Below are 12,196 nucleotides of genomic sequence, written 5' to 3' on the forward strand. Positions count from 1 at the left end.
CTTCGATGAGCGGTTACCGAAACCTAGTGTACGCCTAGCAAAGGTATTATTTGGCTATTTCATGGTATTTATGCGTCTATTATGCATTGACGTTCCACTACTCCCAATGCAGGGATTGATAGAGGTCAGAAGGGATCGGTTTTGAGGCAGGTAAACAGTTTAACTGGTAACGTTGGTTTATTGGAAATAATTAAGTAATTGAATTGTAACAGTGATCAGTATACAATTCAGTCGGTTGAGGGAAAGAACTTCGATTGTAATGGAAAGATTTAATTATGAGTGACACGTGTGAAGGCTAAGAAGGAAGTGATGAGTTTGAAGAACATAAAAGACTCGCTAATTGCAGTACAGAGATGAACCTGCTGACTCGGTAAAGATAGGGAAATGAACCTGTAGATTTGGTGAACAGAAGCGAAGTATGCAGGGTATAAAGTGACTATGAGACTGAGAGAAAGGAATATAAAGTCTGGAGCAAGTGACACGCCCTTTCTTGGGAAAGGACGTTCGGTATGGGTAGAGAATTGCAGTTCAAGTAAAAGCGGAATGTTGAAGGAATCTACTGACTCACTTACAAAATTGTACAATGAAATGTGTCCTAATGAACTAACGCCTAGATGCTAATGGGCGTTTACGCAGGTTAGTATACATTTTCGATTTGTTGGCAATACAGTTCTGGAAATAATATCTTGTGAATGTGGTAATACATTGTAACGCTTGATTCTGTTACCCTCAGAGGAGGACTTACCGTTGATACTTTGACGTGATTCTCCACTTACTCTGGACACTAAACTATAACAGAATCAATTACGTTTGGTACCAGACGCGTCGGCGTCGAATTATAAACAATATTACAAATCAAAAAAAAAAAAAAACAATACGAAACAATACGGAAAATAACTAGAGAACCCGTTGTACGGCTGGCTATGAGGCTCAGGTAGTCACACGATCTGGTAGAGTGGCGGTATTCAAGGCAGCTAACGAAAATTAAACAATTAAAGAAACTAACGAGATAAAGAATAAACCCACGTCAAGGAAAATGAACAGGTCAATCAGTCATATATCGTCGAGTAGGTTACAGGTCTAAGACAGTCAAATTGAATGGCAACGATAGCGACAGTTAATAAAACAGGCAATGGTCGTTCACAGAAATTTTGATATAATAAAATTAAACGGTAGCTTTGAAATGAGAGATGATAGTTAACAGTGAAAAATGAGCGTAGGTCAGGAAAAGCGATATAATGCTAGAATTTACTTAAAACTATACGTCACTGGGCGACGTGATCTTACCCAAGTTGCAAAGAATGTCGCTAAGCGAGTTATTATTCTGTTGATTAAAAACGAGAGTGAGAACTTAATCGCAATCGATAGAAAATAAAATGACGACAGGTCGCAAGATAATAACGGACGAACAAGACAAATTTACTGTGGATTCTAACCAGTATGAAAGATTGACATTCATTGATAATTTACAAAAATCGGTAGCGTAGACGATAGAGTAGAGTCAACGGTAAAGTACGGGAGATAATTTTCGAGAGTTATTCATAAACGATAGACTCGATAATTTACAATATTTACGGATTCGAGGAATTATACAAAGAAATCTCAAAATATAACTTCGAAAGAATACAAAATCACGAGAGAATACAAAAAATTATGAGAGAGTGAGGAAATCAGAGAGTTTGCCAATTATAGAAATACACTGAATACGCCTCCGTACAGTAAAATCAGGGATGATAGGTAAACCTTAAATTAACACAGAAGTACGGTATTGCGGAAAGATACCAAGAAAATAATAACAAGCAAAAGTAATATAAGAATGCCAATAGCAATAGGAAAGGTTCGGTAGTATTTAGCGGCTGATTCTACGCTTGGTTATACCTCAAGGAACTCGATTTACGATATAATAGGAACAATATAAATAAAATATGATAAGCAATACAAGAGATAAAATATAATGAGCACTACTATCACAGAAAATCGAGAAAGGAAGGTGAAGCCAATATGGATCGAGATACGGTAGAAATTACAGGAGCAGACTAATAGAGATTTACTAATAAACAAAGACATTCACAAATACGAAAGAATTAATTTTTCGGCAGTTAAGAGGTCGCTCAGACACGGAATTTATTAATTACTGAAACCATGCAGTCACACGGCGGCTCAACGCGACTCTAACACTCAGCCGTGGACCATGATTCACACAAACTGGCATGACCCGATGCAACCAAGGAAAGATAAATACAATAAGAAAGAAAATAGAAATGATGAGCAACTTCCTAACGATACACTACAAAGGCAGAAGCCTTACCTCAACGGGTGACTTCAGGCACACAACACTGACTTTAATTTAAAAGAAACTTAAAAATAACAAAAGAAAACGAGAAGGACGGAAGGTAATTGAATTCACAGGAAAGGAAAGAAGCTAACGGTAGACAAAACGATAGAGGAGTTGTAAGAAAACCGTAGCGAGATAATAAACGATAGCGACAGCGGTAAAGGAAGAAGGAACAGAACTAAGAATCAAAGCGGGAGTATGAGGATGATCGCAGCTGTCTCCTGGCGGATCAAGCGTAGTATAGGCTGAGTTCGGAGTCCGGTTTACCGATCTCGCCGTTATCGTCAGGTGATCCTTCTTCTAGTTCATTGGTCATTTGTTCTCCACCATAATTCAATAATCCCTCTTGTGGTGAATATCGGTTACAATTACGTCACACATTTTCGAAAATTACTGCTAGATGTTGCGTAATTTGTTGCCCGTGATTTCGTCGTTGACACCAACTCGTACGATTTATTGGCTGCTTCATTCTATCATTGGGGATTCTTCTGACAGAGGCGTACGCAGGGTGCCTCTTGGTCAAAGTTACCGAGTGGAAGGCGTCGCTTCATTATTCGCTTCCACCGGCTTCGTCGTATAAGCAGTGGCCAACTGCCCACGATATATCACTGTGGCTCCGTTGATTATAGTCCTTGTTGATAGGGAAGCTACATCGATCCTCAGAACGAGGGCTTTATCAAACTGGACGTAGTGGTTCGGGGTCGATCCGGCACCAGGCCGGTAAGTCGGAAGATGGCAGGCTAGGGTCTGCCCTGTATGCCATCCTTACGGTATCCGAGAAAGCGGGTGGCTGGTTTCTCTATGAGAAATGGCGCCCTCGGCTGTCGGGAGGACTTTACAACCCTGTTCACCGGCAGTCGAGGCGATACGAGAGGTTCGGATGGATGCTACCCCAGGTGTTTAGAAGTACACCAAGGTAGCCAGTGTAGTCTTATTGGACCGTCGGTAGACGAAGTCATAAAGAGCTGGAAACGGTAGTTATCGGTAGATGTTGATCCCTCGGTGGTTAGGATCGTTGTCGTCCAAGTACCTTGTTAGCGTGCGCTGGAGCGCAAAATACAGAATTTACAATGAAAGAATTAGTTAAGAGTAGTTATTGTGTATTTTATATCGAGTTCGATTGGAGTACCCCGCCAGGGACGCGTTTCGTGTAGAATTTCTTCAGTTATGTACCCTTGTGAGGGGCGGCTCTAAAACGCCACGTTACAACATATGACAGATTGTCAATATGGGTGGTCAACGATTGCGCCAAGTTCATTCAAAAAATAAAATAAACGCACACGAGCCAATCTTTCACCGCGATGAGAAGCTCTTCTAACCTCCCGGTGAAAATATTTTCTGATACTTGTCCTCTCTCACGATGAAACTTCACATTTGACAAGTTTCATACGTTTATAGATCTTAAGAGTTCTTATTCAAGCCCTGTATCATTACGATCGATGTACGGAGAGCCCAAATATGCCTGTTACGCCCTGACGTACCTTTTTTAACATTTGATTGCAATTAATATAATCAAGCATAATCATGTAATTGCTTGAGTGACATATATCACACTATACATCATCTCATTCTCATATTCATGTAACAACCATTTCCACCCTACCTGGAAAAAGTCACGGACAGTCCCCAGTATTAGGTTTTATGAAAGACCAGATTAAGTGGTACCGAGAACTGTGCTAAAACCGCTGAGTTGAACATCAGGCAGATAAACATTGAAAGTAGAGGGGGAGGCCAGTTCTAACTCAAAAATGGCGGCGTACCGGCAGAGTAGCCCCGATTCCTACCTTATCGACAGTTGGTATGTTACCACCGCGATGGTAAGCCTTACCGACGATATTGTTGCCGGCTGTCAACATGGATGGCGCCACCTGGATTTTTGCCCGATTTTACCAACACACAGTTTGACAATGAATTTTTTTCTTAGTCAGATGAGCAGCCATTTTGATTTTTGCTTAGTCAGATGAGCGGCCATTTTGATTATTGCTTATTCAGATGAGCAGCCATTTTGATTTTTTCACCGTCAGATGAGCAGACATTTCAATATACGATATACGAATATACCCAGAAAATAGATTGGGCGTTGCGGGATTTTCAGCCACTTTAACTTGGCGTAGAAAGGTCTTATGTGCTTGTATTTCCGGACATTAAAAACAAATCGAACACAAGCGTTCAGTGCCCGTTGTAATCGCGTGTCTTCGATCCCAGTAATATCGAGCAATACAAGCGAGCAATAATCGAAGATCGGGAAGATGAGCGAGGAGACAAGAAGTTGTCGAAGATCAGCTGTGAGAGCTTGTCCGTTTGCCTTGAGCTGGTAGAGAGTTCTGTATTGGGAAATCATCCACTCAGATACGCTACCTGACGGATCAAATATAAACTACTCTATGCAGGTCAAGCTTAAACTGCTGATATCAAATATAATATGTGAGAAATGTAGTTTAAAAGTGTGAAACATTTTTTTAAATATTAAGTAATCAATTATTATCTATAAGCTTAGTTATTACTTAAAAACATCTTAAATTTCAATATTTGATCAAAAAATTTAATCATGGAGTTTCCACCACGAGAAAATAAAAATAAAACTTTCTGCTGCGTGTATGGGTGTAATAGCAAGTCTAGTAAGAACAATACAGTTCGATTTTACACTTTTCCTTCGGCAAATTCTAGTTTTGTAGTAATCAAAAATAAATTTGGTGAAGATGAAGTAATTGATCGTCGATTAGCTTGGATAAAAGCATTGAAAATTGGGAATGAGGTTACACAGTCAAAAAAAGTGTGTTCATTACATTTCACCAAAAATGACTTGATACCAACATGTAAGTAATTACCTATAGAATTTCATTTCATAATTATTTGTTTATCATCAATATGAAATGAAATTTTTTGTAGTGTAATATTTGTTAGAAAAAATAAAAAACAATAAACATTAAATTTTATTTTTCATTGCAGCCAATGTCAATCCTCTTCGTTCTCATTTGAAAAAAACAAGCGTTCCGTCATGCAACCTTCCTCAAACATCATTAACATCATTTGATAAACCAAATGTGAGTCAAATCCAAAGCAGAAACGAAAGACAACGTCAAAGATCATTGAAGAAAAAATCATCTATTATCACTGATACGTTTGAAGGTATTTCCACAGCTACTCGAGATGACCCCTTAGACCAGACACAAGATAATCCGTGTAATGTAGATCCGTGTAGTGGAGATCAATTTAATGTTGAAGTAACGACTGAAGACTTGCTGCTGTTGTCTAACACGGTATCTGTTGATAACGTGACAAGATCCGAAAATAGTTTGCCTATTATACATCTCGATGTTGCGATTCAAGTCGAGAGTGATTATCTGACTCCCAAATTATCGAGTAAAATAAAAACTGATAAACAGCTTAGTACGTTAGCTGGATTATCTAATTTTCAAATTTTATTTACTATCGAGAAGTTAATCATTAAAGCACAATCAATGCGTCGTATCTCAATCGCTTGTATTACATTTAATTTACGAGAGTTAATTATAATGACTTTTATGAAATTGAAGCAAAACATGTCATATGCAACTCTAGCAATTTTCTTTGAAGTATCCAGTCAAGCTTGCAAAGAATTGATTTGGAAAATGATCGACATTTTATACGTTGTTTTAAAACCCAGTATTCGATGGCCTAGCAAAGAAAATATTTTAAAGAATATTCCGTTGTGCTTCAAAGATTTTGAACAAGTTCGAGTAGTTGTTGACTGTACTGAAATTAAAATTCAGAAACCTTCCAAACTGTGCTGTCAACTACAAGCCTACTCTTACTATAAATCTGCATATACGATTAAGTTTATGACTGGTGTTACACACCAGCAGGGCTCATTTCTTTCGTAAGCCTTCCGTATGGTGGACGTGTGTCAGATAATGCCATATTTGAACAAAGCAATATTATTACTATGATGGATAAAAAAGACATTGTACTGGCAGATAAAGGATTCAGAATAAATGAGTTTTGCAGAAAACATGACGTCACGCTGTGTACACCTTTTTTTCTCAGAGACAAACAGCAATTTTCAAAATCTGAAGCAAATATGAATCGATATGTTGCTAAAGCTCGGGTACATATTGAAAGAAGTAATCAACGCTTAAAAGCTTTTGACGTTTTAGGCACAACTATGCCTGCATGTCTTATGAGTAAAGTTAAAGAAATTTTCACGATTATTTGTGGTGTGGTAAATATGAGTGCGCCGATTTTAAAGAAAGATAAATTTTATAGCTGAAAAAATAGATTTATTATTTTTTTTGGTTTGAAAAAATTCATAAGTAATTGAATCTTATAAATCGATGTGCATTTATAATATTTCCATATAAATATGAATATTTTTTTATTCACAAAAAAAAATATTAATTATAATCTGTGAATTTTTTAAGTCCAAACATTTTTAAAATACAATAAAAAATAGTAATTATAGTTGTGCTTTTATAACTACAGTAATAAATTACAAAAATAATTATTAAACAAGTAAGAATGTTATTTAATCAAACAAACAGTTGTTAAAGATATAATTATTAAAAAGGTTAATAAAGAAATATTTTTGGATGGTAAAAAAGTAGTTAAATTTTTTTAAAACATAAATATTGTCAATTACAATGATAAAAAATAAAATTTGTTCAATTATTATTGTTAGGATCATTTGAAGTTTGAGCGACGCAGATGCAATGAATCATTTTATTAAAGTAAATACCTTTCAAAGAATGCAGCAATTCTTTTGCATACAATTCATCAAAATTAACAGTTAATACAGCTAATTTGTTATCAAAAGATGTATAAATAATGAAATCAGTGACTGACATGTTTAAAACAGCCATACCTATTTGAACTTGAGCGTAATAGGAGTGTTTTTTTTTAAGCTCCAAGTTCCATTTTCAAAAACTAACCATGTTAATAATTGTAATACTTTTTCTAGTTTTCGCTTTTTACCCTCATAAGGACATTTTATCTCAACCAATTTTACAGGATTATTATTTTTGTCAAAAACCACACCGTCTGGTGAATATGCTAACCATGGGTTTTTTTCAGAGACAACAAGACCACATTCAGCTACTGTGATAGAAGGTTCAGATTCATCGTACAGGTTTCGAGCTAAAGGCTCATTATTCAAACAGTGTTGTGTGTAAGCATTAGTTATCGATTCTGGATAAAAATATTTTTTTGATTTTTGACGCCAATCAGGTTTTTTATTATTGCGATAGGTAAATAATTGATAAGAATCACTACCAGTTATTCTAAACTGTCTTTCTTCCAGCCAAGTTGAATGAAACTCCATTGTTTTTAGACAGATATCAACAACATTTCCATTCAACCCAGATACTATTTTTTGGCAGCATTCTTTGATAGGTTTTACTTTAACTTGCTCTAGCTGACTTAAAAAATTAGAAGAAAGTTGATTTTTGAAGAGTGCTTGGATTCTAGATAGATCACACGTAGAATTATTATTAATAATCTCAAGAACGTCGTGTCTTCCAGTTCTAAATAAAACAAAGAATTGAATACTTAACAAATGTGCAAAATTAATAATTGTATGACATAGAAACCAGTAATTCTACAAAAAAAAAGAAGAAAAAAAATATACAAATTATTTAGGTATATATATTTCGTTACATGTGTTCCTTCAATGCACTGCAGGGTAAATTTTCTAACATAATACTTAGCAGTTCGTCATTTTCTTCTTCAGTCAGCTTTATTGGTTCCATACAAACCGGTGGGTCTTGATTTTTTTTTTATGTTTTTTACCTGGAGCCTCCAAATTTTTCTGTAGCTTTAATTGAAAACAGTCGTGTTCTTCCAATGGTTTAGGTTCATACTTTTCAAGCGCAGCCTTTTGCGGAGCACTCCACGTGCATTTTTTGTCAGTGCAAGTGATAAGCTGCAATTTTTCAACAGCATTTCTAAAAAAATTGAGATATAATATTAACAGTAGAGTCATTTTATAGAATTAAATTTTACTATGCTTGTTAAATTTATTTATAAGCAAAAAACTAACCTGTTGCAGTAGAGAAGTGTAGCTACTACATGCTTACAGCTTTCACTTAGACCAGCCTTGCACGAACATGACATTCCCATTATTTTCCCATTTTGCGATATTGCACCCACAATTTCATGCGGTGGATCTTTTAAACGAGAAGTTTGGAGACAGAATGCAATTATTTTATACTCATTATCACAACTAGTATCTGATTGCTGTAGGCCACATTTCATTAGATGTCCCGCATCAAGTATATCTTCACCACCAATAAAATTTTTATGACTAGGCTGAGTATTTGCAAACTCACAAATTTCTTGTATTGAAATTTTCATATTTTATTGAATTTTTTTTGAAAATTCGAGTTTAATAACTGTAAATAAATACACGCTTTCACATGAGAACAAGACAGCTGATTTAAAAATGCGTTTTAGAATAGTTACTGCTTCTGCCGCAAGGAGAAGCCACGCCCCCGGCAGATTTCCCAATACTCTGTTGCACATGACAGTAACTTGTTCTCGCCAGCTTAGAACTGGCGTAACAAGAATCCCGAGATTTTTTATCAACTCGACATACGGAGAGGGGACCCCACGTATCCGAATCTGAGGAAGTTGACCTTGCCTAAGTGTATTTATCGTCCGAGCTGAGCCAAGAAGCATCACCTGCATTTTTGCAGAGTTGAGGCGTAGGAGGTTGTGGTCCGCCCATTTACAGATCCGTGCGACGTCCTTCCTGACACGTGCTATACATTCGGTAATGCGACTGGGCGAACAGTGTGCATAAATCTGCAGATCGTCCGCGTACTTGACAATCGCACAATTTCTTATCACGCCGTTGATGTCTGCTACATACAACGAAAATAGAGCAGGTCCTAAGACTGATCCCTGGGAGACTTCAGAGGTGACAGGTAGCCAGGAGGATATACCAGTTGACGTTCGTACTGCCTGCGTCCGACCCGTCGGATAGGACCAGGACCACTGCAGAGCAGAGCTGGAAAGATTTAGCGTGGCCAGTTTTTCTATAATTTTGCTGTGGTCGACTGTGTCGAAAACTTTCGAGAAATCGAAAAGGACCAGCATAGTAACTTCTCGACGATCAGTGGCGAGACGCACCGCATCTAGCACTTTCACGAGTCCAGCCTGCGTTGACCCACCCACCACGAAGCCAAATTGGTGCTTACCGTCAAGATCCAGAGCCTTCAGATATTTTGTTGAATCGGCTAACTCAATTCTCTCGAGAATTTTGGAGAGTTGGCATAAGAGTGATATCGGTCTGTAGTGTGAGGGGGTTGACGGATTCCGAACTTTCTGTATAGGCGTAATGTATGATTTTTTCCAGGGCGAAGGAAATGCCGAAGCGATCAGTGACGAGTTTAAAATGTCGAGAATCAATAAGAATAGTGGTGTGGTGCAGTGTTTCAGAAGGTAGCCTGACAACCCATCTGGGCCGAACACGTGAGAATCAGCCAGATGAATATGTCGTTTGAGAGTAGCAGGAGTGATATGAGCAAGGTAGAACCGTGTGTCATCGAACACTCTATCCAATTGTAAGGCCGCGGGTGGCTCGAGTGGTGTTGCGTTAAATATGGAACAGACATAGACATTCAGCTCATCCGGTGGTATGACGACTTCTTGGGGTGATCTTCCGGTGACAACTCCCAGGCTCCGTAGTTCTGACCAGAGGTGTTTCGGATTTTTGACTACCGAGAGTCAATCGGCATAGTATTGTGCCTTTGTGTGCCTAAGGAGAGTTTTGGACCCGATTTATAAGTGTTTTATATTCGTCATACTGAGATGCTCGTCTGGTACGCCGGTGTCTTGCGTGCGCTCGATTCCGTAGCTTAATAATCGCACGAAGCTCCGACGTCATCCAGGGTGCTGAGGGACGGCGAACAGTTGATGCACGGTAAGGCGCACAACGGTCGAGAAATTCTGTTAACGTATCGTTGAACAGAGAGACTTTCGTACTCGAGTCAATGTTATTTATAACAAGAGTCCAGTCGGGTGATACAAGGGCTGTCGGGAAATCAGGTTCACGTAGACATTGCCCGTTACGACGCAGTGCACCATGGGACGTAGGTGCGTGTGGGTTACCAAAACTGTAATTTATCGAAATTAGATCATGTCCCCCAGCAAACGGAAGACCGATTTGTTCGTGCGACACAACCTTTGCCATAGAATCGACTATACAAAGGTCTAGCCACGTTGAGGATGTTGTGGTGTGGTGCGTTGGTTCGTAGGGCACAATATCGAAATTGTAACAATTGAAAATCCGACGTAGATATTCGCTGTCCGGATTTTTAGTACAAAAATTCACATTCCAGTCACCCATTATGACCTTTGATACAAAGTCTTGACAAGTCGTTGCTGAAAGGGTTTCAATACTATTAGAGAGGGCTATTTTCGGTGGTCTATACACAATTCCCACAAGCATTTTTGCAATGCTTATCCCAGTAATACTAAGAAAGAGAAACTCGGTAGCCGGCACGTAGATATCTGTAGATATCTGTATCCGAGGTGGCAACGAGGTCTATCCGAAGCCGTTGACGAGTATAGATGCAGACGCCCCCCCCCCCCCCCCCCCCCCACCTTTACCGAATCGATTACAACGCGTGAGGTTATCACCTGTAATGTTAACAGTTTCATCGGATATATGAGGTTTCAACCACGACTCCGAAATAAGGATAATCTCATAGTGATGCGTGGAAAAGAATTGAGAAAGTTCTGCGAAACGAGGAGCAAGCGATTGAGCATTTATATGACATATTCTTAGAAGTGGTGGCGCTGAGATTACAGTAGGTGGCGGCGGAGGTGCATTATCGAGTCACAAGAGAGATTCCAGCTGTTCGACGGTAGAGATCCTGATGACCGGTGCATCTTGATTCTTTTTAATGAGGACAACCCCATCACGTGGCCACACATATTGGTACTGCTTCGCTTTTGCAGCGACTTTTACGGCCATTAGTAGGCTATGGACTTCAGACGGCAAGAATTTGTTTATGTGTATGATCAGCGAGTCGGGGAACGTGTTATTATTCTGTCACGCATGGATTGAGCCCGCTTTCCGCTTTGCGGAAAGAATGGAGCGCTGTAGGTTTGCTGAGCAGACACTTGGGAAGAGAGAGTGCGGTTTGTTCCTGTTTTTAGTGGCGCGCATCCACCTCAATTCGGTGATCATGTGTGAGTCGATATGTACGGTTAGCACGTTGCGGAGGGCGATGACCAGCTCCCGATCATCCGTATTCGGTTCGGGTAATCCAGAGATGACAAGATCGGTGGCATGACGAGTGCATTCTAGATGTCGGACTCGCTCAAGAATACCTGTATCCGCAGATACAACAGCTTAAGCCGGGGGACGCTGCTCCAGTGCGTCCATTCGCCGGGAAAGCAACTTGTGCGACTCAGATAGCGAAGCTGTGGTACCTTCTATACTGTTGAGCCTGGTGCTAACAGTGTCAAGTCTTGTGAGACTGTCGCGAACATCCGATCGGAGCTCACCCGGTCCCGAGACTTGACCTTTGATTACAGCGATGTCGCTCACAGCATTCTCAAGTCCATCGAGCTTGTTAGTGAGAGAGGATACAGTCCCTGTAATACTCGCCAGTTGCCCAGAAAGAGACGAGGACCAATGGTCCGCAGGCGAGGCTGCAAAAAGACTTGAGGTACTCGCGGTACTCGGGGTACTGGCGGGGCCCTTGCGGCAGGTGAAACAGTTTACGCTCGAGTTTGGCAGATCGGCCATCGATTTTATACCAAGTCGGGACTTAATACACTCAGTGTGAAACCCATGCGTATCCGAAAGACACAGGCGTACAACATCATCCGCGGCGATAGATTTTGAGCAGATACCACAATTTACAGCCGGCATAT

At 39.5% G+C, this 12,196-nt stretch overlaps 1 protein-coding gene across 1 annotated transcript; it reads right to left on the reverse strand.

The window, feature by feature from the left end:
• Positions 1-7,967: 7,967 nt before the first annotated feature.
• On the reverse strand, positions 7,968-8,699 carry LOC124293323. Its single transcript, XM_046733771.1, has 2 exons — positions 8,349-8,699; positions 7,968-8,253 (listed from the first exon to the last, which is right to left on the reverse strand). The coding sequence occupies exons 1-2, from the start codon at positions 8,660-8,662 to the stop codon at positions 8,046-8,048; spliced, it is 522 nt and encodes a 173-aa protein (XP_046589727.1). The 5' UTR covers positions 8,663-8,699; the 3' UTR covers positions 7,968-8,045.
• Positions 8,700-12,196: the final 3,497 nt, after the last annotated feature.

Source organism: Neodiprion lecontei, chromosome 3 (assembly GCF_021901455.1).
Source record: "Neodiprion lecontei isolate iyNeoLeco1 chromosome 3, iyNeoLeco1.1, whole genome shotgun sequence".
Lineage (NCBI taxonomy): Eukaryota > Metazoa > Arthropoda > Insecta > Hymenoptera > Diprionidae > Neodiprion > Neodiprion lecontei.

Bases quoted from the DNA above. Each gene is read 5' to 3' on its own strand.
- LOC124293323 (XM_046733771.1), bottom strand. From the start codon at position 8,662: ATGAAAATTTCAATACAAGAAATTTGTGAGTTTGCAAATACTCAGCCT. The intron at 8,254-8,348 runs GTTAGTTTTTTG...CAATTTTTTTAG, and splicing joins ACACTTCTCTACTGCAACAG to AAATGCTGTTGAAAAATTGC.